The sequence below is a fragment of the Mya arenaria genome, chromosome 14, assembly GCF_026914265.1.
Source record: "Mya arenaria isolate MELC-2E11 chromosome 14, ASM2691426v1".
NCBI classification, from domain to species: Eukaryota; Metazoa; Mollusca; class Bivalvia; order Myida; family Myidae; genus Mya; species Mya arenaria.
Window position 1 is genome coordinate 37582412 of NC_069135.1, and position 27698 is coordinate 37610109.

The window sequence follows — 27698 nt, forward strand, 5'->3', positions numbered from 1 at the left end:
AATAATAATAATAATAATAATAATAATAATAATAATAATAATAATAACAGTTATAATATAATAATAATAATAAAAATGATAAGAAAACAAGGATATCATAATTTAATGCAAAACTTTTTTCCTATTGAGCTATTTCGACATTGTTACTAGTAATCAGATATAAAAAGACATAGTTGGATAATGGATTACTTGAGTTGCAGGTGTGGAAAAAATGGTACTCAACAAAGTATTTCGAATGGCGCTGAATGCTTATACACTGTTTCATCAAACAGTTCCGAGACCAGTAGACAGGCAGCGTTTTTTGGAATCATTAGTGGAAGAACTTGCGTATGCCCAAAAGGTCCGAGTGGTGCTTCTTGGTGGGTAAATCAAACGTTATCATGATTCGCCATTATAAATAAGAATGTGTATACGATATAAACTAGCTAAGTCAGTACAAAAAACTACAGTTCGTAGAAATTCACTTTAAATTTGAAATCAGGGGATAGTAAAACTAATATGTAAAGCAGATTAAAATATATATCAAATGTTCGATATAATTTCAGACCGGAAACGACATGAGTGTTGTGTATGCAGCAATAGGAGAGCGGACAGGCGGCGGTCGCGCTTTGTATGTGACACATGTAGACGGGGTTGCCACAAACAGTGTTTCCATGCATGTTTGCCAAGAAGTGACCGCTCATTCGTTCGTTCGTTCGTTCGTTCGTTCGTTCGTTCGTTTTTTCGTTCATTCATTCATTCATTCATTCATTCATTCATTCATTCATTCATTCATTCATTCATCCATTCATTCATTCTTCATAAAAAACTCTTATTAAATTGTTGAACACGTCACCCTTTGTTGTTGACAAGTAACTAATCAGTATAATTTATGGCGTTTCTAGTGATCTATATATATATATATATATATATATATATATATATGAATGGGGATGGGAATATGATCATTCTGGCCCAAAAAAGACATTTTGAGATATTATAATCTTTGTGATGCCAAGTATTTCTATAACAGAAGTCCAAACTTTCGAGTTAAAATTCACAAAACGTAAAAAATACAGTACTTTTCGTAAAAGAGGTGTAGAAATCAAAATGAACAGAATGTCTGGTCAAATGTGTTTATTTGGAATGAAATATCCATGACAGATGAGTACCATGTCTAGAGTGATTAACATGTAACATATAAGTTTTAGCATAGGCCAAAGCTTCGTCTCACAAAATACAGTAGTAATACATGACCCTGAGGTAAAGACGGAATAAGGCTACAAACAAACAATTTACATAGTTCCACAGGCAATGATTTTTCCAATTTTGCTCTGAAACTATCAGTTTTTGCAATACAGTGTCAAATTATGTTAAGCTCTCTGCAAAAAGGCCACCAGAATCTTCTCTTTTATTCAACTTAAAAAAAATATTGATACTTGAACACAAACACTATTTTTTCTGTATTCACATCCAGATCTTGGGCAACGGTGGGAGATGGGTTCAACGGGGTGCAGATTATTGTGGTCTTGAGCCATCGACTACATCACTGATACTAACTGAGATGAATATATAATGAGTTCACTATGCATTGAAAGAGGTAAACCAAATGACTCAACACTGAGTATACAGTGCTCTATAAGGTCGTTCGACTGAGTGCACTTATCAGGGATATTGGAAAGACTTCAAGCATATTCGCTAAAATCATATCAATAACTTATAATTTCATGAATGGCGTTGTGTGAATTATTTAAATGATGTTTTCTGCATCATATGATTATTATATTTTAAATGCCATCTTGCAGGCTTCATGAGCTGTATTTAGTCCCCAATATGTCCACGCTTTTCGCATTGGGTAGAACGTTCATAAGTGTAACTTGTATGTTTTTTCCATGCTTTGGTAGACACAATTACTTTCAAAATGCTATCCCAAAGATTTATCACAATTAATACAATTGTTTTAATATACCAAAAACAATGAATAAATGTCGAAAAAAATAGTTCTTATGATGGATACCGAGTTTATTTGGAAAGAAAAGTGCAGAAAACATGGTCTTTCTACCTTACGAGACCACAGTAGATCACAGTAAATCTTTTAGCACTCACCGATTGTTTTCGGCGTTTTCACCTATTAAAGCTGCTCTCTCAAAGATTTACCATTTTTACAACTCTTTTTTGCGTTAGTATCTGCAAACCAGTGATATAAGATTGCTGACAAAAACTCAGATTGTAGTTTTTCATATTTCCAATCGAACATTAATGTTTAAAGGCATAAGAAAAATACATACAACTACAATTTTGAGCATAAAAATCTGCGATCTAAGTTTTTGTCTAAACTGGTTTCCATGGTTTTTAGTAAAAATTAGCTCGTTCCTAGACAAAAAAAAGTTGTCAAAACGTTCAATCTGTGAGAGTGCAGCTTTAGATGAACGGTTACAATCTTGTTATCAGTTACTTATAGTTTCCATAAATGCATATTTAGTAAGTCGTTAAAGGTTTATCAGTCAAAATTAATGATGGTTATACATGTGTATTTTGAGAGTGCCACTACAATGTCCATATCGGCTTTCTTAAAATGAGGTAACTTTCCTTGCTAGATAGTGGTTGCACGCAAACATCTCTCCTTAAGGGTAACGAATTCACATTTTGTACCTTACTCAATACCTTAACTGGGTTTTCCCCAAAACTGAAATATTAGTTCAAAGAATTAAACATAACGAAAAAATAATTTTAATATTTATTGCGTTCAATAAAAATCAATATAGTTTGATACTATACAATACTGTAAAAGATAGTCTAAACGTCCCTGCGCACAAAAGACAAACACATGTTTAAATGGGGCAAGAGTTCGATATTTATTTTGGCACATGTTAGAGAAGTGTGGCACACACAAACAATTTTCTTTTAAAGTAAATTTTCTACATAAATACTTTAACACTGAAAAGCTCGAATATACTGTTTCATTCTGTCTAAATGTTGCCGAACCTCCGGCACATGCCCTGATCAAACCTGTATACTACCAGTCGTCCAAAAAATAATTACAAAGTATCAAAGAGTCCTAATTGCGCCTCTTAATGCTTACTAATGGTGATACAGATTTGATCATATATCCTTCATCGGAATGACAGCCACCCACGAAAAACACCCGGTGGATGAAACGTGTTACCGTAGCGATGCACGCAGGGCTTAAAGGCCTAGTTTAAACCTTATATAAAGCATCCTCCCCCCTCCCCCTTAAAAAAACGTGTATTTGTACACAACCTCTGTTAGTTGATCTTAATCTTATTGCCTTATTGTCTTATCAGCTCTCCAATCTGAGTATCCTGCAGTGCAGTTTTCGATGTTTCATTATAAAAATGGACCCTAAATTGCCCGGAGCCAATAAACGAATATACAGGAAATTGGCCCCTACTGCGACACCAGTGCAAAAAGCAGGAGCTGCACAGCAGGGAATTATCATGCAAAACATTCCTAAAACTATGCCTTTAATTTAAACAGATAACCCTTAATTCATTCCTCAGAATATAGGAACTACGGAATCCATCCGGACACACATGCATATATAAACACATATCAATCATATGTATACAAACATCTTTTTTTCCTATTTGAATGAAATCGAAGTTCGCTGTTAAAAGGCAAGACTAGAACTGATTTGCCCGCCATTATAACCTACCACCCTAGCTCGAATATCACGTGACCTTCACGCTCAAATGACCCGCGCATTTGCGCCCATAACACGTTAAGATACACGTTCTGCCCTATGCTTCGTAACAGCCAACTATCAATTTCAATTAGGTTTTAAGTTGTTAAGTCGGGTCTCATTTGCTGAACAACTTGATAAAAACAATGCACAATATCATAAATTAGGGTGAAGTTGAATGACAACATAATAATTTACACCTGTTTCTTAAAGAACTCGCGCAATAACTTACTGTTAAACTGACAATGGAAAAACGTCACATCACAATTAGAAGGTTACATTATTGTATGGCTGAACCATCATCACTAGAACGTCACATCGATATAAGAATGTCTCATCAAAATGAGAATGTCACGTCGATATAAGAATATCACATCGACACATTAATGTCACATCAATATAAGAATGTCACATCAATATACTAATGTCACATAAATATTGAAATGTCACATCAATATACTAATGTCACATAAATATTGAAATATCACATTATTTTAAGAATTCACATAACATTAAAATGTAACATTAACATAAGAACGTCAAATCAACATATATAAAATAGTTCAGTCACTTCTGTATAAGAATGTAACATAACCATTATAGTGTCACATAAATATAAGCTGGTCACATATATGTAAAAGTCTTATCGATCAGCACAAGGCCCAAAATAGAGCGTCAATGTATTGAATATTTCATTTTCCATTGAGAGTCCCGTGGAAAGGCCAGATCCAGTTTAGCAACCAAGCCATTGTGTCATCAGTGAGGTGTTATCCATGGTGGCATCACTAAGTTGTCACACAGGGCCAAAAGTGCTTAATGGAAGACAGGTATGTATAAACACACACTTAGATGATTATGCATTGCGTAGTGTGTTTAATGCTTCTCTTTCTGTTGACGTTATCGCAAAATTATTTAAAAAGAGTTGCACTAATTATAAATGAAAACATTGAATCGTTTCAATAATATCATATGTGAAGGGTTGATATATTTCACACACACACATACACGCACACGCACCGCACACGCACATGAACGTACGTTTACGCTGAAACATACGTACGCACACACGCACACACACACACGCACATGAACGTACGTTTACGCAGAAACATACGTACGCACACACGCACACACACACGCACATGAACGTACGTTAACGCAGAAAGATACGTAAGCACACACGCACACACACACGCACAGGAAAGTACGTTTACGCTGAAAGATACGTACGCACACACGCACACACACACGCACATGAACGTACGTTTACGCTGAAAGATACGTATGCACACACGCACAAGCACGCGTTCACACTAAAGCTGTACTCTCACAGTTAAACAAATTTTACCACTTTTTTATTTGTTTGTCTTTGAAAGAACATTTTTTTGCGTAAATATCTGCAAACCAATGACAAAGATTGTTGACAAAAAATAAGATCGTAGATTTATCTATTTCCGTTCGAAAATTAATTTTTATGGCTAACGGTTTAAGAAAAATGCATAAAACATCAATTTTTGAACTTAATTAATATAAAAATCTGCGCTCTCCTTTTCAGTCAGCAGTCTTATATGACTGGTTTCCATTGATATTCGCAAGAATGGCTCGTTCCAAGACAACAAAAGTTGCCATACCGTTCAATCTGTGAGAGTGCAGCTTTAACATAAATTATTAAATATATATTTCAAATGATTAGAATGATGATATACAAGTTTATGTTATTAGTGCAGAAAAATTATGTTTAATTGATGAACAACGCATTGTGTGTTGCCACTCTTACCTTGTTATTCTGTTTTCCAGACCTTACCATGCACTCAAAGTCTCTGTTGCGTGTAAAGGCAATACTGGAAACATTATAGCAACGTTAAATGTCCCACCAACGCAAAATATCGCACTTAACGTTATATGTCGCTAAACCGACTGACGTTGTATTCCGCATCTGTAACGCCAAATGTCGCAAAACCGACTGACGTTGTTTGCCGCATTTGTAACGCCAAATGTCGCAAAACCGACTGACGTTATATGTCACAAGGCTGACGCTAAATGTAGCAACCAAAGCTAAATGTCGCAAAACCGACTGACGTTATATGTCACATCTGTAACGCCAAATGTCGCAAAACCGACTGACGTTATATGCCGCATTTGTAACGCCAAATGTCGCAAAACCGACTGACGTTATATGTCACAAGGCTGACGCTAAATGTCGCAACCAACGCTAAATGTCGTTAAACCGACTGACGTTATATGTCACATCTGTAACGCCAAATGTCGCAAAACCGACTGACGTTATATGTCACAAGGCTGACGCTAAATGTCGCAACCAACGCTAAATGTCGTTAAACCGACCGACGTTATATGTCATATCTGTGACGCCAAATGTCGCAAAACCGACTGACGTTATATGTCACAAGGCTGACGCTAAATGTAGCAACCAACGCTAAATGTCGTTAAACCGACTGACGTTATATGTCACATCTGTAACGCCAAATGTCGCAAAACCGACTGACGTTATATGTCACAAGGCTGACGCTAAATGTCGCAACCAACGATAAATGTCGCAAAACCGACTGACGTTATATGCCGCATTTGTAACGCCAAATGTCGCAAAACCGACTGACGTTATATGTCACAAGACTGACGCTTTATGTCGCAACCATCGCTAAATGTCGCAAAACCGACTGACGTTGCATGCCGCATTTGTAACGCCAAATGTCGCAAAACCGACTGACGTTTTCTAGCACACCGGATAGGCATTTCCGGTGACGTCAGCCGTGCTGGAAAATCCCATCTGGCATCCCCCCATGCCAGATGAGTCACGCGCTGTGACGTAATACTTTTTATTTCTTTTATTATATACTTTAAGTAACCATAATTATGAGATTTCAATAGATGAGTTTCATAAACATTAAATTTGCAAAAAATATATCTTCACAACAAAACGAAATAACCCTTCAAAGACTTGATATCGAAGGAACTTATTGACGTTGACAGTGAATAAAAATTACTGCGCGTCATGACGTCAGTAAACATTATCGCACGTGCTTTTTGGTGAAATGTACAAAAATGAGCTTTTTTATGCAGTTTCTTCACAAAAAAAAAATTAAGGTATGCTAGAAAAAATATCTATCATGTGTATCCCTTCTGGATAGAAAAATCCGACCCTCGGGCACGCTGCGTAGCCGGTAAATCGGCAAGTCTCGTTACCAGGCAACGCAGGTGCCCTCGGGTCGGATTTTTCTATCCGGAACGGGAACACATGACAGATATTATTAATATGTCACAAGGCTGACGCTAAATGTCGCAACCAACGCTAAATGTCGCAAAACCGACTGACGTTATATGCCACATCTGTAACGCTAAATGTCTATATTGTTGACGGTATGATCATGTGTAATGTTGATGGCATGATGATTTATATTGCTGAACGAGGGTATGCTTGTCTGTATTGTTGAGGGTATGCTTATGTGTATTGTTGAGTGTATTCTTATGTGTATTGATTAGGGTATGATGATATGTATTGTTGAGAGTATGCTTATGTGTATTGTTGATGGTATGCTTATGTGTATTGTTGAAGGTATGATGATATCTATTATTGAGGGTATGCTTATGTATATTGTTGAGGGTATGGTTGGCCGTGCTTAGTTGAAAAAAAAAACAATACACACAGCAACTTCATTTGCATGCATATGATTTACCTGATCTAAAATAATATACGTATTATACGGGATTCTTCCAATCCCTAACATTTGCTTTATCAAAATCGTAAAAAAAAATCCGTCAACGTACAATAATTTGGACTACTGATTAACCCTTTAATTACTTGATATTAAAACATACTCTGCTTCTAAATGTTTTTTTTTCATTTATTTTTTTATTTATAACGTTTTAAAGCTGCACTCTCACATATTAAACGTTTTGACAACTTTTTTTTATTTTTTGTCTTGAAACGAGCCAATTTTTGCGAAAATCCATGGAAACCAGTTATATGAGACTGCTGACAAAAAATTCGATCGCAGATTTTTCTATTGAAGTTAAAAAAATGATGTTGTATGTATTTTTCTTAAACTGTTAGTAACGGTTTAAGCCATAAAACATAAATTTTCGAATGAAAATCTGCGTTCTGATCTTTTGTCAGCAATCATTTGTCACTGGTTTGCAGATATTTACGCAATAATTTAATCTTTCCAAGACAAAAATAAAAAAAAGCTGTCAAAACGGTAAATCTGTGAGAGTGAAGCTTTAATGGCATCCAATTAGAGTTGAATGAACGACATCTAAATATAAGCTTATACATGTATTAATCTTTGGGAACAACACTAGTAAACCCACACGTATTCATGAAATTATTCCAGTTAACTAAGATCTGTCTAAAATAAACCATTTAAATAGATATATGATGAGTATATAAATGAGATAAATTATACATGTATATATAAATTTGAGTGCGCCAAAAAGATAGAATTAAACGGCCAAAGCAACTATTTGTCTGCTAACAACTATGGAACCCGATTTATTATATTCTTCAAATTCATATTCTAAATGGTAGTACAAAGGGTGATATTCCAGGTAAAGCAACATGTGCAGGAATCAGTACTGTTGACTATTTTCCGTGCAACACTCACATGTTTAAGTGTATATTATATCGACATAAACATGGGTTTTGTCCTCTGTATCGTTCACGTGCAGTTTCAATTTGTCTAACTGTAAATTAAAACGAGGAAAAAATACCAATATTTAAATAATGGGATGAGACAAAAAATGAATTGATACAAACTTTTAAATGAATAAAACGATGTATTAAAACACCTGATAGTCATGATCTGTCTAATTTATACACGCAAGAAGATGTTATTTAAATTGTGAATATTATTGCCGATATATGCTTGTATTTTTGCCTGTTTCAAAACGTCTTCTGGCTTCAAAATTGTTTGTAAGGGCACTGCTAGCGAATACAAAAAGGCAAAACAATTTTTTATAGAGCACGAGATATTTATGTAATCATAAAAACCGAAAGATATAGAATTAACCTAAACGAAAATAAATTAAATGTTCAAGATACACATATCTTTTCTCATAATAAACATAGAAATAAAATGACTAAACGTAACGGTGTCATATGAACTCGTAAATATTGGAGATTTTAAAATTGATGGGCCAGAGCAAACGTGAAGCAGGTATAAAAGACTTGTTTAATTTCTTAAAGGGACTATACCAGATTTGTACCAAAAGAGTTTTTTTCTGTAACGAATCTCAGAACAATTATTTAATAAAATATTTTACTCTTTGATATCATAATTGTAAAAAAATACCAAAATGTAAAAAAGAAGTCGGGTCGGAGACCGTGTTCGAACCGGTGTCGCCAAATACTAGCAACAGTAAATTTTATCAAATCTTCAAAACGTCATTTGGGTAAGAAGAGTAAAGATAGATTTATTCGTGCATATATATATATATATATATATATATATATATATATATATATATATATATATATATATATATATATATATATATCATAGTAACAAACCAAATATCACATACAGTTATAGCACAGACTGATTAACCAAGTATAAGGGATTATATCTGTACTAAATCACAACATCATTAGAATACAGGCAAATGATCACTGAGACCTATCGGAAGAGTACCAGACTGAACAATGTTGTCTTGATGGCTACATAAAATGTGATCTAACATAGAAGAGGAGGACTCCAAGATTCTGGTAGGGTCATTTATGATCTGTTTTAAATTAAAGATATTTAGAACTTGTTCAAGCCTTTTTAAAAGAGCTAATTACTTGGCAAAAAACAACAAATATTAAAATCACCTAGGATGTACCATTCTGTGTCAGATCTAACCATAGAAAAAACATTTTCAAAAATATCAACAAAATATGTTTGTTTCTGAACACATTGTATCCTTGAATTTTAATTTCCGAGACCATAACTGAATTGTCCAGCCAGGACTCTGAAAACGCTATGGCTGCAATTCTATACTTTGATATTAAATGTCTCACTTCTGGCAACTTTGGTAATAGTTATCGTATGTTGAAATGAATAAAATGAAGTCATTCAAGTTCAAAGCAGTTAGAATTACTACACGATTCAGTAAAACTCCCTATTGTCATGTTAATCTTACAGAATTATATCATGAATATCGTGTAAGTCATCACAAAAATAAATAAAAAGGTAATAATTTAAAAGTACATATCCGACAAGTGAAATAAAAAGATCCATTGGATTTGCATACGTTTGAGTAGTAAGAATCACCAATATAACCAGAGCATCTTATATGTGTACGGGTTTCACAAAAATCACAGTTGACAGCTTGACTACGAATAGTTACACCTTTTCTACAAACTGAACAAGGATATCTAGGTTGTCTCCCTTTCTTAATATATGAGGATTTTGAGTTCTCAGCATACTTGTCCTGTTTAATAGGTCCAGGGCGCGGGTGCACGTCACCACTTAGAAGAAGGAACACGAGAGAAATATATCTTGGAGTAACCTTGGCAGAATACTTCTGAAGGTTTTTGATAATTCTCATTGATGATACAAAATGGCTGGGTGTCACTTCAACCACTGGGGGCGAAAGGTACGAAAGAATTTCAAATGTGAAAATTCTATTTTCTGATGAGTCGAAACAGTTGACAAGTGTTTGTTTTTTCGGCTGGAGAATACTTATGTTTTGTTTTAGACTGGTTGGTATCGGTGTATTCCACTGCTTATAAATACATTTGAAGTAAAAAAACACAACTCTTACTTTTATTAGGCTGGTAATTCCCTCTTCGGTAATTTCTACGCCGGGTTCCGAACACTATTAAGCGATAACGTTATATCTCATGTGGAATTGTTGTTCGACTTTGTTGAATTTGTCATAAACGGTATGGTGGTTGGCAAATGATGTGTTCACTGATGGTTTCCCATCTTTTAAGTTAAAGTTCCGTCTTTCTCATCTTTGTTACTCGATTTCTTGCGCCGACGTAAGAGCAATTTGAAGTTTTCCAAAGTTCCCACAAACCATCTTGATGAAAATTGTACCATGAGACTCGAAATTTAATTTGGCATCGTTTGATTATATTTTTTGAATATTGCTTAATAAATAACGTTAAAATAATTTACTTTTTGTTAAAATATATAAGAGCGTCATTTTTTTTAATCTTGTTAATATAACGACGTCATTTCCGCATTTTATCTTCATTCAACACCAACATCATTATTATATCCACTTATCAAGTTTAGAACAAGGAACCACAGACTACCAATTGGGCAATTGGAATAGAATACCAGTCAATGAAAGGAAATGTCAAAATGGAGCAAACTCGGGGATGAATTCCATTTTTTAGTCGAGTGTAACATTTTTTATAACGAGCGTATTAAGCAGTATATAAAACCATATTTTAACAGACATCCAAACACATATAAACTTGAACAGTTGGTAAACACATCTAATAAAAAGGATTTTTTGAATATTTTTAAAATGGTATCTGCTATTCTTAAATAAATTCGTTAAAACATTACTGTTCTTAATTATCTAAGATATTTTTGCGTATATTAGTTGACTCTCCCATTGTACTTAATCCTTTTTTATAATTCGTAAACTAAAACACTGCTTGAATCCAATGATACATATTTATTCTGTCATTTCAGTAATCTTTTTAATGGAAAAATACAAATAAACAACTGCGAAAAATAAATTAATTGTAAACTATGTGGTACTTCAGTTAGTAAGTTTCAATGCATTGTACACATCGATACCAAGTTTATGTCAGTTTTCGACAAAAAAATCTATTTCATCATACGGAGTGTAGCCCCTTTAATATCTGATGAATCATGTGCTACCAAGGTGTTTTACCTCGATCATGGGCTGTTGGAGTAATTAATCGTGCTTTTTTTAAATAAGGGTGACCCAGAAAAACCTGGAAACTATCGAACTATTACTGTGCTTGGTTGTATGGGGTTATTGTTCAATTACGTAAACAATAACAGACTAAAAGATTTTGTCGAAACCAATAATAATATACATGAAAGTCAAGTAGGTTTAGGAGATCACATGATACAATTCTAGTCATCCGTTAGAATTATTACATTGATGTCAACACGTATATTTGAATCAGTTTTCAACTTGTGTTGATACTCTTGCAGGATACATACTTCACATGAAGACGTATCTCGGTAAAACCTTTGATGCCCTGCAGGCCGGTCATCAGGGTACTGCTGTTGTGAAATCTCTGATGTCCGTGTGTCACTTCCTGCATCGTGGCTATCATGTGGTAGTGGGTAGCTTTAACTGTAGTCTTGATCTAGCTAAGCAGCTTATGCAGCGCTATACGTATGTTACAAGTGAGATATCTCGTTTTATCCAAGATATAAAACATTGAAGCGAAAACGTCTGATGTTCAAATAGCTGCACATACTTGATGTATACTTACATCGAAATTAACTTTTTTATATTTTACGTTATATATTGTTTATCAATGCACTGTTTGCATTTATACACGCTCATGAGATTTTTGTTCAAACACAAAAGTTTATCTCGACTTTTTCCCAAACAGTCATTTATCAATAAATCACTCGATCGATGTGCGTATTATCCATATGCAAATTTGTCAGGTTGTCTAAGTGTATTGCATGTACATGTTCTTATATCAGGAACTCTGAGAAGCAATTGACCAATGCCTAAAATGGTGAAAAATGCAAAACCGGCCCCATGGACCACATTATATGCCAAGCAGGGCTCTTTACTCGTGGCCGCATTCCGAGACCACGACAGACAGAAGCCGGCTTTTGACTATAGCAGTGACGACCAGAGATGATGGCAACGGCAAGCCAGTTGTGGTCCGGCATTACAATACACACATGGGCGGCGTAGATCAGGGAGACATGCTCATGAGTTTTTACAACGCTGGACAAAAACAATTAAGGTATGAATAATTGTCCTTGTTAAAAAACAAACAAACATACTTTAATGCAAAACATTTTTTCTTTGACCGTTTGAAAGTTATCTGAAATATGGACTGTTGTGGATTATTACTTTGTTGCAAAAATAAGCCGCATAGGTGATATTCACGGTTGGCTGTTAAGACTCAATGCATTTCATTAAGCTATTTCGACAATGTTACTAATAATCAGATATAAAAACGACATACACGTAGTTGAATAATGGTTTATTACTTGAGTTTCAGGTGTGAGAAATTGGTACTCAATATAGTGCTTTGGATGGCGCTGGATGCTTACTGTGTCATCAAACAGTTCCGAGATCAGTAGACTGGGAGCGTTTTTGGAATAACGTGGAAGAACTTGCGTATGCCCAAAAGGTCCACCAACACCAACATGGTGACGCGCATGTGAACAGAGTGGTGCTTCTTGGGGGGAAGGGGGGAAGTAAATCAAACGTTATCACGATACTCCATTCATTAATACATTCATTTATTCATTCATTCACTCATTCAATCATTCATTCCATCATTTATTCATGAATTTATTTTTACATTCATTCATTAATCATTCATTCATTCATTCATTCATTCATTCATTCATTCATTCATTCATTCATTCATTCATTCATTCATTCATTCATTCATTCATTCATTCATTCATTCATTCATTCATTCATTCATTCATTTATTCATTCACTCATTCCATCATTTATTCATTAATTCATTAATTCATTCATTCGTTCGTTCGTTCGTTCGTTCGTTCGTTCGTTCGTTCGTTCGTTCATTCGTTCGTTCGTTCGTTCGTTCGTTCGTTCGTTCATTCATTAATTCATTCATTCATTCGAACGTTCTTTTGTTATTTCGTTATTTTGTTCGTTCGCTCGTTTGTTCATTCATCCATTCATCCATTCATGCATTTTTTCATTTATGCCCTAATTAAATTGTTAAACACGTCAACCTTTTGTTGTTAACAAGTGACTAATCAGTATAATTTATGGCTTTTCTAGTGTATAGGCCTTGAAGAAGAGTAACATAAGGATAAAACATGATATAATAAAACAGGTAAATAATGACTCATTACTACACCGGTACTACATAAGTTTCCCTTTCATTCAATTAAAAAATCAGTAAACTTCTATCCTTTTTTTTAAAAAAAACACAGTGGTTACAATCGCTTAAGAGAAGCGAAAACGAAGATTATTGAACGTATGTCATACTGATTACCTTTATTTCCTAATTTGCGACGTTCTTGAAATGCGCTAAATTACACGTTTGGCACAGGCGACGTCATTTGGTAATTTCAGCGTTGGCAGTGAAAGGGTTAAGCCAGAAAATGACCAGTACAGTTATCTGTTACTTAAGTTGATTTCTAAAAAAATCAAAGTCAAATTCAAACATATTTATTAGTATTTTTGAAATCAAAGTATATTTGTTTCCAATAAGTTCAATAAAAAATGATTTTTGGAAAATTCGTTTTTATTACCTATGACTAAAGAGATTCTAAAATAAGGAGAGTGACTTAAGTTAGGAAATGACTGATGAAGTTTTATGAATACCGCCCCAGGGGTGATATTCATACTGGTCTTAAATAGATCTAAGAACGATGTAGCTAATCGAATTGCTCGGTTTAAATAACGAACATATACATATATACACATATACAGTTAAAATAACATAAATGAAATTAAAGCTTGAATTTATCAAGAATCAATCTTGAAATAAAATAAAATAATTATACATTGAAATGGTATAATCCAACATACTTCCTAAAATCATGTGTCTCTTCCTGAAATCATTTGTCTCTTCCTGAAATAATGAGTCCCCTATTTTAATCATGTGTCTCCTCCTGAAAGCATGTGTCTCTTCCTGAAATAATGAGTCCTCTACTGGAATCATGTGTCCCCTAATGAAATCATGTGTCTCTTCCTGAAATCTAAAGTCCCCTCCTGAAATCATGTGTCCCCTTCTGAAATAATGTGTCTCTTCCTGAAATCATGTGTCCCCTCCAGAAAGCATATGTCTCTTCTTGAAATCATGTGTCCTCTCCTGAAATGGTGTGCCCCCTAATTTAATCATGTGTCCATTCCTGAAAGCATGTGTCTTGTCAAAAAATCATTTCTCTATTCCTGAGATCAAGTGTTCCTTCCTGAAATCATGTACCATGTGTCCCTTTCTAAAATCAAATGTTTCTTCCTAAAAGCATTTGTTACTTTCAAAAACTATGACTTCCCTCCTGTCATAATATGTCCCTTCCTGAAATCATGTGTCCCCTCCTGTATTCATGTGTCCCCTTCTGAAATCATATGTCCTCTCCTGAAAGCAGGTGTACGCTCCTGAAATCATGTTTCCTCTACTGAAATCCTGTGTCCCCTCCTGTAATCACGTGTCCCTTCCTGAAATCATGTATCCCCTCCTGTAATCATGTGTCTCTTCCTGAAATCATGTGCCCCTCCGTGAAATCATATGTCTATTCCTGAAATCATGTGTCCCCTCCTAAAATCATTTGTCCCTTCCTGAAACCATGAGTTCCCTCCTGAAATCACGTGTCCTCTCCTGAAATCACGTTTCTCTTCCTGAAACCACGTGTCCCCTCCTGAAATCACATCTGTCCATTCCTGATATCATAAGTTTCCTCCTGAAATCATGTATCCTCTCCTAAAAGTATGTGCCTTTTCCTGAAATCATGTGTCCCCTACTGAAATCATGTGTCTCTTCCTGAAATCACGTGTCTCCTCCTGAAATCATATGTCACCTCCTGAAATCATGTGTCTCTTCCTGAAATCATGTGTCCCCTACCGAAATCATGTGTCTCTTCCTGAAATCATGTTTCTCCTCCTGAAATCATGTGTCCCTTCCTGAAATCATGTGTCCCCTCCTAAAGTCATTTTTCTTTGTCTGAAATCAAGTGTTCCTTTCTGAAATTATGTCCCATGTGACCCTTTCTAAAATCAAGTGTTTATTCCTAAAAGCATTTGTTACTTTTAGAAACTATGACTTCCCTTCTGTCATACTGGTTCTCTTACTGAAAGCATGTGCCTTTTCCTGAAAGCATGTGTCCCTTCTTGAAATCATGTGTCTGTTTCTGAAAGCAGGTATCTTTTCCTGAAAGCATGTGTCCCCTCCTGAAAGCAGGTGTCCGTTCCTGAAATCATGTGTCTCTTCCTGAAATCTTGTTTCTGTTTCTGAAATCATCTGTCGCTTCCTGAAATTATGTGTACGTTTCTGTAATCATCTGCCTTTTCCTGAAATCATGTGTCCGTTTCTAAAATCATGAGTCTCTTCCTGAAATCATGAGTCCTTTCCTGAAATCATCTGTCTTTTTCTGAAATTAATTGTCCCTTCCTGAAATTAGGTGTTCCTTCCTGAAATCATGTATCTCTTCCTGAAATCAGGTGTCCCTTCCTGAAATCATGTGTCCTCTCCTGAAATCATGTGTCCCTTCCCGAAATCATGTCTCTCTACCTTGAACCATATGTCCTTTCCTGAAATAATATATCCCTTCCTGAAAGCAGGTGTCCCTTCCTGAAAGCATGTGCCCCTTCCTGAAAGCAAATATTTCTTCCTGAAATCAGGTGTCCTTCATTTAACTATTATTCCCCTATTGAATAAGATTTATCTTACTAAAATCATATGCCCCTCCCTGAAATCAGGTCTCCCTACCTGATATCACGGCCAGGAAACAGCGTTTTATGTAGGTATCATTTCAAGTGAAGCTTTACAGTGTATAGAAAGAATTATATATAAGCATAAGACGTATCAAACATAATATTACAACTAAGCATTTTGGATGTTAAAAAATAATTATAAATTATAGAAACACTGGCCAGCTTCTGTTTTAGGTTGTTCGGTTAGCGCAGTGGTTAGCCTATGTTAGCCTTTCTCAACCGGAGCGACCTGGGCTCGATTCTCGGCCTGGGCGCATGTCAGTTTAGCATGTGGTCACAAAGCCGGACAAGTAGGTTTCCTCCGAGTAAGCCGGTATCCCCCACAACACAAGACCACACCCTCGTGTAACACTGTGCCAACGAGAATGATAAATATAATGTTGTAATATGTTAAATTTAAATTAAGCTTGTGGACGGTTTCAGCTGAAGTAAATAAAAAAAACATAACTAATAACAAGAAGCTGTAAGTAAACTCTACATAATTTAACAATAAATTATCTATCTTCAATAAAGGAATAATTTCTTGTAAGTTGTTCAATTACTTTTCGCTTTAAATAAACACTACACTTTCTTAAAAAATAAAAGAATGATCCATCTTCAGTAAAGGAAAAGTTTCACTTTTAACAACACTATTATTCTAAACATATTATGTTTGTAACTGTCATATCTTGATGTTTGAGTTCTCACCATTTTACTTGTTTTGTTTAACAAAACTACTTGCGTGGTTCATACTGGACTGAGATGCACCTACCATTCAAGTGTATAAGCAGTCGCAGTCCAGCTGAAACTGACGATTTTATATGTGGGATGAAAGTCTCAATCTAACCGAGACTGTCAATGTAACACGTGAGATATAAGTCCCATTCAAACGGAGACTGTAGATGATAACCGTGGGATGTAAGTCCTAGTGTAACGGAGACTGGCGATGTAACACGTGAGATGTAAGTCCTAGGGTAACGGAATCTGTAGATGATATACGTGGGATGTAAGTCCTAGTGCAACGGAGACTGTAGATGTAACATGTGAGATGTAAGTCATAGTGCAACGGAGACTGGCGATGTAACACGTGAGATGTAAGTCCCAGTCAAACGGAGACTGTCGATGTAACACGTGAAATGAAATGTTAGTCCCAGTCGAACGGATACTGGCGATGTAACACGTGAGATGTTAGTCCCAGTCCAAAGGAGACTGTCGATGTAACACGTGAAATGTAAGTCCTAGTGTAACGGAGTCTGTAGATGATAACCGTGGGATGTAAGTCCCAGTGCAACGGAGACTTGCGATGTAACATGTGAGATGTAAGTCATAGTGCAACGGAGACTGGCGATGTAACACGTGAAATGTAAGTCCCAGTCCAACGGAGACTGGCGATGTAACACGTGAGATGTCAGTCTAAATATTACCAAAACTTTCGATGTTATATGTGTAGTTAGTTAGTCTCAATCAAACCGATCGGTCATATTATACTAGTATGTGAGATGTAGGTATCATTCTAATTGAGATAGTTCATGTTTAACCTGATATGTAATTCTTATTCCTATTGAGACTGTTGATGGAAAATGTGAGATGTGTCAATCAAACCGAGACTGTCGATGTAATTAAAGATATTTAAGACTCAATCTAACCGTGACTGTCGATGTTACACGTGAGATGTCAGTCTCAATATTACCAAAACTTTCGATGTTATACGTGAGATGTAAGTATCAATCTAACCTTGTCTGACGATGTTTTACGTGAGATGTAAGTCTCAATCTAACCGAGACTGTCGATGTTATACGTGGTATGTATGTTGTGCTTTTGGTTTGTGTTCTTGAGAATATGTCCTTCAAAATTAATTTCAGTATACGTTTGAAATTTAGTATGCATTTTTCAAAAGATGATTTTCTGATCGTTCACGTGAACCATTTCTCCGACATTGAATACAGAGATTGTTTTATTATTTTTTATTGCAATTCACCTATGTGTATATTATGCAAGTAAATCTTCATTATATTTAGTCAATATGACGGTGTTATATATAAATACACGAACATTGAACAGTCTACATTCATCAAATAGAACATATACATATATATAATATTTCACATAGTTTGTGGGATATAAATTGTCCAAAATATGATAAAATATAAGTATTCACAAGATGCTTTTGGATTCATATCATATTACTTATACCATGCGGTCTAAACAAAACAATTATATACATGTTTGACAATACTACAATATACTTTGCAACAACAATAAGGAAGATCCCAAGTCGATAGTACCAAATGCAACATTGAACGTTTTGAGTTTTAATTTAACTTGATAACAAGAGGAGTGTTTTTATATCCACCAACAATCAGAGATGAAGTTCGGCTGCTGAAAAATAGATCGTATAGTTCGTTTTCTCTGCTTGCCAGGGTGGCCAACTTTTTCTTCCCGTCTTTGTCAACCTGCAGCACTGTGTTGGAGCCACAGCAGCAGACGAACACGTGTCCAGCAGATGTCACGTGTACTCCGTTAGGATGTTTCATGTCAGGGTCAGTGAGTAAGGCAAGCTTGTTGCCCTTGTTGTCCAGGGTGATCAGTTGGTGTTGACTGAAATTTATGATGAAGATTGTCTTCCCGTCGTTACTGATGGCACATTTCCACACCGTCCTATACCCAAACGTGTCCTCGTACAGCATCTTCACCTTCTTTCCCGACATCGTGTAGACGTACAGTGCGTTATTGGAGGAGATGTAAAGCTGGCCGCCATAGTGAGTTGCGGAAAAACATAAATGCGTGAAGCTTAACGTCCTCCTAGTAACGAAGTTCCCTTTCGTAGCATTAATGAAATAAAGTCAACACTGAAGAGGTGGTTTGGACCGAAAAGGGGAACTTCTCGCTGTTTGGTCGTAACAGTTTGTTCTTCAATCGCTCCAAACGTCTTTATTGAAGATAAAAGTTCTTCGATAAGGTTATTGGCTTGAAATGTTACATTGTAACACTCAATGGTGGATATGCCACGAAGATGATCGTTTGCTTGTGAAATCATATCCTGGCTCTTTCTGTACGCAATATATGATTTTGACTCGCTTGATTTTGATTTTGTTTGAAAAGCGGCAATCATGTTTTGCAGTTCAATAGTCATTTTATCACAAGTTTCGATATCTTTCTTTATATTTTTTTCAAGTTCACCTATTATTCCGTCCAAGTCCTGTAAAGTTGCCTTCTCAATCTTGTCAAGGATTTCGTTGATCTTTTTACGAATGGTTTTTAATTCATCAGAAATGGTTGCCCGCGTCTTTTTCAGAGATGTCGTATTCTTCATTCTTGCTTCTTTCATCAGCTCGAATTGCTTTTCAAGTTCAGCTATCTTCTTTGGAATTTGTTGAAACTCAGTATTTCTCTGAATACCTTTTGCTACATCTGGAATGGGATGGATTTTGGAACATTGTCTGAAACATAAAAGTTGTGAAACAGTTGTTATCAGTTCTGCATAAACTGAATATGACCTTGCTTACGTCGGACAATGTTTAAGAAAATGATTTAAATTTGACGCAATTACGTATAGATAAGTTACCGTTTTGTGTTTTAAAGGCGCACAGCATAGGTGGATGCAAAAAATGATTTTCTTTTAATTTTTAATTAACTATTATGGTTCATTAATTTGACTTGATTGATCAAAACCGAAAAAAACTGATTTGTGTACAGATTCAGTGATTGTTAACTGGGGAATTTGCGGCCACGTAGCTATTAATTGAAATCACCATTTGTATGTTGAAAGACTAATATTTTTGTAAAATGTACACAATAATAAGCCTTTTTTGTTTTAATCATGAACAGTCGAATAAGTTAAAAATAATAATATATAAAAACAATAAAATATTTTCATAACCCTATGTTGTGCACCTTTAAAATTATTGAAGTTTTCTTCCTTCAAACCTGTGGTCCAGGGCGGCACACGAATAACAGCAAAGGCTCATAATAAAGGTTGACGCGAAAAATGCGATAATTAGTAATAATAATAATAATAAAATTTTGCATGAACCTATGTTGTGCACCTTAAACTTGTCATATTTCCAACATACCTGTGGTCCACAGCGACACACACAGGACAACACAACTGGTCATGGTCACCGCATACCAGCTTCAGTGCCTCCCCCGGGTGCATCCCGCATCTCTCCAGGGCGTCCACCACTCCTGGGGCAGCCTCCCATTTCTTCACGTCCTTCCGGCCGAGCACCGCGTGCTTCTTATATAATACGTTATGTTTTGAAACACAGTTTTGGCAGTAATATATTGTGCATTTAGTACAATAATGGTGAGCTTCGGTGTTAAATCCGTTCTCTTCACACGGAGAGCAAGAAAAATCATGGATGAAATCACCGCCCCTCTGAATGGATGAATCAAAATTAGAAGCCATTTCATACATAGATTTTAAAAATGACTCACAAACTATCTTAGACAGTCATTTTCTGTTTATTTTGTAACTAGGAAGTAAATTGTTTTGTACTCCGTTGATACAAGAAAACCAACAGATCGATCAATTTCAAACTGATATTTAACACGATATCTTAAAGTTAAGCACTGTTACGACCTTGCTTATTAAAAATCCTTCTATTTTCACATATAACCATATTTTTAAACATGTAGAGATGTATTCCCGTATCAACTTTAAAAGAAATAAAATATTGTCAGTTGGCAGGCATTCGTAAATCTGGAGTGCGTAACAAAATAGGTTTATCCCGAGCTTACCATAGACTGCCGAATAGTCACAATGGCATTTCCGTTGCTCAATCGTTACACTCGGCCTTCTCCGGCAAGCTTCAATTCAATTGGATAATGGCCGAGGTGTTCCGATTGATTCCGAGCTCATTCGGAGCTCCTCGGCCGTTTTTATCGAAAACTACCTCGGATGTATATGTTAACCTTTGTCAGAAATCTGTAAATAAAACACGTACTAATTTTAATCCGGCAGTTAAACTTGATGACACTACTCTTGGGAGTCTAAATCATTTATGCAATAAAATTCTTCATTGGCAATTTATTAAAATTTAGTAATACAAAATTCAAGTTAAAACTCTATAATATTTTAATACTATTATTTAATTTTTTACGAACTACTTATACTGATGTAACGGCATACATTCGATGTTGTTTTCTATGGACAATGGCCGAGGTGTTCTGAGGGGAGCTTGCCGTGTAGATTGGGTCACACAACACTAAATAATTTTCATATGTATTATATCGTGAATTGGCCGATTTGCAAGACAAATGGCAGGTGTAGTTCCACTTACCACTTGTGTTAAAATCATTAACAACACTAATACATCAATTAACAACGAAACCACATGTACACCCGGTTATCTCATTTACAACAAATAACCTCATGTGTATCATGTAACCTCATGTACACCAAGGCACCACATGTACATCAAGTTACCGCATGTACAACAAATAACCTCATGTGTATCATATAACCTCATGTACACCAAGGCACCAAATGTACATCAGGTTACCGCATGTACACCAAATAACCTCATGTGTATCAGATAACCCCATGTACACATCAAGTTTCCTTACGTGTACCAAGTTAAATCATGTACACCAAGTAACCTCATGTACACCAAGTAACCTCATGTACACCAAATAACCTCATGTGTATCAGATAACCCCATGTACACATCAAGTTTCCTTATGTGTACCAAGTTAAATCATGTACACCAAGTAACCTCATGTACACCAAGTAACCTCAAACCTCATGTACACCAAGTAACCTCATGTACCCCAAGTAACGTCATGTACACTAATTAACCTCATGTACACCAAGAAACGTCATGTACACTAAGTGACCTCATGTACACCAAGTAACCTCATGTACATCAAGTTACCGCATGTACACCAAGTAACCTCATGTACACCAAGGCACCACATGTACATCAAGTTACCGCATGTACAACAAATAACCTCATGTGTATCATATAACCTCATGTACACCAAGGCACCAAATGTACATCAAGTTACCGCATGTACACCAAATAACCTCATGTGTATCAGATAACCCCATGTACACATCAAGTTTCCTTACGTGTACCAAGTTAAATCATGTACACCAAGTAACCTCATGTACACCAAGTAACCTCATGTACACCATATAACCTCATGTGTATCAGATAACCCCATGTACACATCAAGTTTCCTTATGTGTACCAAGTTAAATCATGTACACCAAGTAACCTCATGTACACCAAGTAACCTCAAACCTCATGTACACCAAGTAACCTCATGTACCCCAAGTAACGTCATGTACACTAATTAACCTCATGTACACCAAGAAACGTCATGTACACTAAGTGACCTCATGTACACCAAGTAACCTCATGTACACCAAGTAACGTCAGGTACACCAAGTAACCTCATGTACAAAAAGTGACCTCATATACACCAAGTAACCTCATGTACACCAAGTGACCTCATGTACACCAAGTAACCTCATGTACACCAATTAACATCATGTACACCAAGTAACCTCATGAACATCCAGTATCGTCATGTACACAAAGTAACCTCATGTACACCATGTAACCTCAAGTACCCCAAATTAACTACACATGTACACCAAGTAACCTCATGTACACCAAGTAACCTCATGTACACCAAGTGACCTCATGTACACCAAGTAACCTCATGTACCCCATATTACCTACACATGTATACCAAGTAACCTCATGTACACCAAGGAACCACATGTACATCCTGTTACCTCATGTATACCAAATAAACTCATGTCTACATGTAACCTCATGTACGCATCAAGTTACCTTATGTGTACCAAGTTAAATAATGTAAATCAAGTATCATTATGTACACCCAGTTACCTTATGTACACCAAGTAACCTCATATGCAATAAGTAACCTCATGTACACCAAGTAACCTCATGTACACCAAGTAACCTCATGTACACCAAGTAACCTCATGTACACCCAGTAACCTCGTGTATCCCAAATTACCAACACATATACACCAAGTTACCTCATGTACACAAAGTAGCCTCAATTTCACAAAGTCATGTAATTCTGTTACGTCCAATTTGCAATATGAAAAACGAATTAACAGTGACGTTTCTTTGTCTGCTTCTTTAGACTCTGATTGGGAAACAACATCGCTATTCATTGGTCATACACGTGTTGAACTAGCTTTACACACACACTTTTTAGATGATATGTCTTCAGTAACCATGTCTGAATGTTTATCGACCAGCTCTCACTAAACCAATTCTGTTTGTATTGACCATAGCAGTAATTGTTAATGTTTTAGCTCAGTCCTTTCAACGTTTTACATCTTTCTGTATTAAATACATATCTGGTTTATACTTGGACAGATTTATATATACCATTTCAGAAAATGAACAATAGTAATCAGACTAAGACTGCCGATTTTTATATGTAATGTGTAAGTGTGTCTACCCGAGATGTCGATGTTATATGTGAGATGAAAGTCATAATCCAACTGAGACTGCCGATGTTATAACGTGAGATGAAAGTCATAATCGAGCTGAGCCTGCCGATGTTATAACGTGAGATGAAAGTCATAATCCAACTGAAACTGCCAATGTTATAACGTGAGATGAAAGTCATAATCCAGTTGAGACTGCCGATGTTATAACGTGAGATGAAAGTCTTAATCCAACTGAGACTGCCGTTGTTATTTCGTGAGATGAAAGTCATAATCCAACTGAGACTGCCGATATTATAACGTGAGATGAAAGTCATAATCCAGTTGAGACTGCCGATATTATAACGTGAGATGAAAGTCATAATCCAGTTGAGACTGCCGATGTTATAACAAGAGATGAAAGTCATAATCCAACTGAAACTGCCGATATTATAACGTGGGATGAAAGTCATAATCCAGTTGAGACTGCCCATGTTATAACGTGAGGTGAAAGTCATAATCCAGCTGAGACTGCCGATATTATAACGTGAGATGAAAGTCATAATCCAGTTGAGACTGTCGATGTTATAACGTGAGATGAAAGTCATAATCCAACTGAGACTACCGTTGTTATACGTGAGAGGAAAGTCATTACGTGTAATAAAAATCATTATCAAACTACGACTGCCGTTGTAATACGTCAGAGGAAAGTCATAATCCAACTGAGACTGCCGTTGTTATACGTAAGATAAAATTATAATCCAACTGACACTGCCGTTGTAATACGCGAGAAGAAATTCATAATCCAACTGAGACTGCCGTTGTTATACGTGAGAAAAAGGTGATTATTCAACTGAGACTGCCGTTGTTATACGTGAAAGGAAACTCATAATCCAACTAAGACAGCCGTTGTTATACGTGAGATGAAATTTAAAATCCAACTGAGACTGCCGTTGTTATTCGTGAGATGAAATTTATAATCCAACTGAGACTTCTGTTGTTATTAGTGAGAAGAAAGTCATAATCCAACTGAGACAGCCGTTGTTTTTAAGTGAGTTAAAACTCACAAACCAACCGAGACTGTCGTTGTTTTTACGTGAGTTAAAAGACACAATCCAACTAAGACAGCCGTTGTTTTTACGTGAGTTAAAAGTCATAATCCAACTGAGACAGCCGTCGTTAAACGTGAGAAAAAAGTCATTATCCAACTGAGACTGCCGTTGTTAAACGTGAGAAAAAAGTCATTATCAAACTGAGACTGCCATTGTTATACGTGAGATGAAATTTATTATCCAACTGAGACTTTCGCTGTTATTAGTGAGAAGAAAGTCATAATAGAACTGAGACTGCCGTTGTTATAACGTGAGATGAAAGTCATAATCCAACTGAGACAGCCGTTGTTTTAACGTGAGTAAAAAGTCATAATCCAACCTAGACTGTCGTTGTTTTTTTCGTGGAATGATAGTCATAACCATGTTGAGACTGCCGTTGTTATACATAAGATGGAAGTCACAATCTAGCTGAGACTGCCGATTTTATCATGTAAGATGAAAGTCATAATCCAGCAAAGACTGCCGATGTTATAACGAGAGATTAAAGTCATAATCCAACTGAAACTTCCGATGTTATAACGTGAGATGAAAGTCATTATCCAACTAAGACTGCCGATGTTGATACGTGAGATGAAAGTCACAATCCAATTGAGACTGTCGATATTATTACGTGGGATGGAAGTCACAATCCGACTGAGACTGCCAATGTTACTTCGTGGGATGAAAGTCACTATCTGACTGAGACTGCCGTTGTTATTCCGTGAGATGAAAGTCATAATCCGACTGAGACTGCCGTTGTTACTTCGTGAGATGAAAGTCATAATCCGACTGAGACTGTCGTTGTTTATAACGTGAGATGAAAGTCATAATCCAACTGAAACTTCCAATGTTATTACGTGAGATGAAAGTCATAATCCAACTGAGATTGCCGATATTATAACGTGAGATGAAAGTCATTATCCAGTTGAGACTGCCGATGTTAAAACGTGAGATGAAAGTCATAATCCAACTGAGACTGCCGATATTATAACGTGAGATGAAAGTCATAATCCAGTTGAGACTGCCGATGTTATAACAAGAGATGAAAGTCATAATCCAACTGGGACTGCCGATATTATAACATGAGATGAAAGTCATAATCCAGTTGAGACTGCCGATGTTAAAACGTGAGATGAAAGTCATAATCCAACTGAGACTGCCGATATTTTAACGTGAGATGAAAGTCATAATCCAGTTGAGACTGCCGATGTTATAACAAGAGATGAAAGTCATAATCCAACTGGGACTGCCGATATTATAACATGAGATGAAAGTCATAATCCAGTTGAGACTGCCGATGTTATAACAAGAGATGAAAGTCATAATCCAACTGAGACTGCCGAGATTATAACGTGGGATGAAAGTCATAATCCTGCTGAGACTGTCGATATTATAACGTGGGATCAAAGTCATAATCCTACTGGGACTGCCGATATTATAACGTGGGATGAAAGTCATAATCCTACTGGGACTGCCGATATTATAACGTGGGATGAAAGTCATAATCCAACTGGGACTGCCGATATTATAACATGAGATGAAAGTCATAATCCAGTTGAGACTGCCGATGTTATAACAAGAGATGAAAGTCATAATCCAACTGAGACTGCCGATGTTATAACAAGAGATGAAAGTCATAATCCAACTGAGACTGCCGATGTTATAACGTGAGATGAAAGTCATAATCCAACTGAGACTGCCGATGTTATAACGTGAGATGAAAGTCATAATCCAGTTGAGACTGCCGATGTTATAACATGAGATGAAAGTCATAATCCAACTGAGACTGCCGATGTTATAACAAGAGATGATAGTCATAATCCAACTGAGACTGCCGATGTTATACATGAGATGATAGTCATAATCCAACTGAGACTGCCGATGTTATAACGTGAGATGAAAGTCATCATCCGACTGAGACTGACGATATTATAACGAGAGATGAAAGTCATAATCCAACTGAGACTGCCGATGTTATAACGTGAGATGAAAGTCATCATCCTACTGAGACTGCCGATATTATAACGTGAGATGAAAGTCATAATCCGACTGAGACTGCCGATGTTATAACGTGAGATGAAAGTCATCATCCGACTGAGACTGCCGATATTATAACGTGAGATGAAAGTCATAATCCAGTTGAGACTGCCGATGTTATAACAAGAGATGAAAGTCATAATCCTACTGAGACTGCCTATGTTATAACGTGAGATGAAAGTCATCATCCGACTGAGACTGCCGATATTATAACGAGAGATGAAAGTCATAATCAAACTGAGACTGCCGATATTGTAACGAGAGATGAAAGTCATAATCAAACTGAGACTGCCGATTATATAACATGGGAAGAAATTTATAATTCAACAGAAACTGCCAATGTTTTTACGTTAGATTTAGCTCTAAATCTTACAAAGATCGTGATTTTAACTGGAGTTATCTAACGGAGATTGTCCTTGTTATAATTTGGGACTTTAATCTCATTCTTACCAAGATTGTCGTTGTTAAATCGTGGGATGTCAGGTTAAACTTAACCGAGATTGTCGAGAGATAGCAGTCTTTATGCAACTGAGACTGTCGATGTTAAAGACGAGATGCAAGACTCAATCTTACCCATAATTTGATGTGATGATGTTTTTGAATCAATCTCGTAAATACACATAATACTTAAATTGAATAAAATAAACCTGCTTGTTTTCTGTAAATAATAAGCGCCAACCTATTATTGAGCACCAGATCTAGTTGTGATAAAGATATCAACTGTTCGTTTGTATGATCACTTATCCGCTTAATTGGTTCTTTTGTTTAAGGTTTTACAAATATGAGACAAACTTAAAACTATATCAGGCTACTGTTTAATTGTAATTGATTACGAAAAGCATGTTGAACGTTTAAATAGTCCTCAAAAGGTCCATATTGTTACAAATAG

The 27698-nt window shown here is 36.1% G+C and overlaps 2 protein-coding genes across 3 annotated transcripts in view; both read right to left on the reverse strand.

Moving 5' to 3' along the window:
• The window catches only part of LOC128217045 (glutathione S-transferase-like), a 145815-nt gene that overhangs the window by 45251 nt on the left and 72866 nt on the right, over positions 1-27698 (reverse strand). The window lies entirely within an intron of this gene.
• LOC128217043 (uncharacterized) lies at positions 18285-27429 on the reverse strand. 2 transcript variants are annotated; one of them, XM_052923863.1, is made up of 4 exons: positions 27383-27429; positions 21002-21188; positions 20335-20498; positions 18285-19701 (listed from the first exon to the last, which is right to left on the reverse strand). In XM_052923863.1, the coding sequence occupies exons 2-4, from the start codon at positions 21002-21004 to the stop codon at positions 19053-19055; spliced, it is 816 nt and encodes a 271-aa protein (XP_052779823.1). In that variant the 5' UTR covers positions 21005-21188; positions 27383-27429; the 3' UTR covers positions 18285-19052. The 2 variants fall into 2 exon arrangements, with proteins under 2 accessions (XP_052779823.1, XP_052779822.1); XM_052923862.1 differs by lacking the exons at positions 21002-21188; positions 27383-27429 and having other exon boundaries at positions 20335-20979.

Bases quoted from the DNA above. Each gene is read 5' to 3' on its own strand.
- LOC128217043 (XM_052923862.1), bottom strand. From the start codon at position 20,678: ATGTATGAAATGGCTTCTAATTTTGATTCATCCATTCAGAGGGGCGGT. The intron at 19,702-20,334 runs GTATGTTGGAAA...TTTATGTTTCAG, and splicing joins TGTGTCGCTGTGGACCACAG to ACAATGTTCCAAAATCCATC.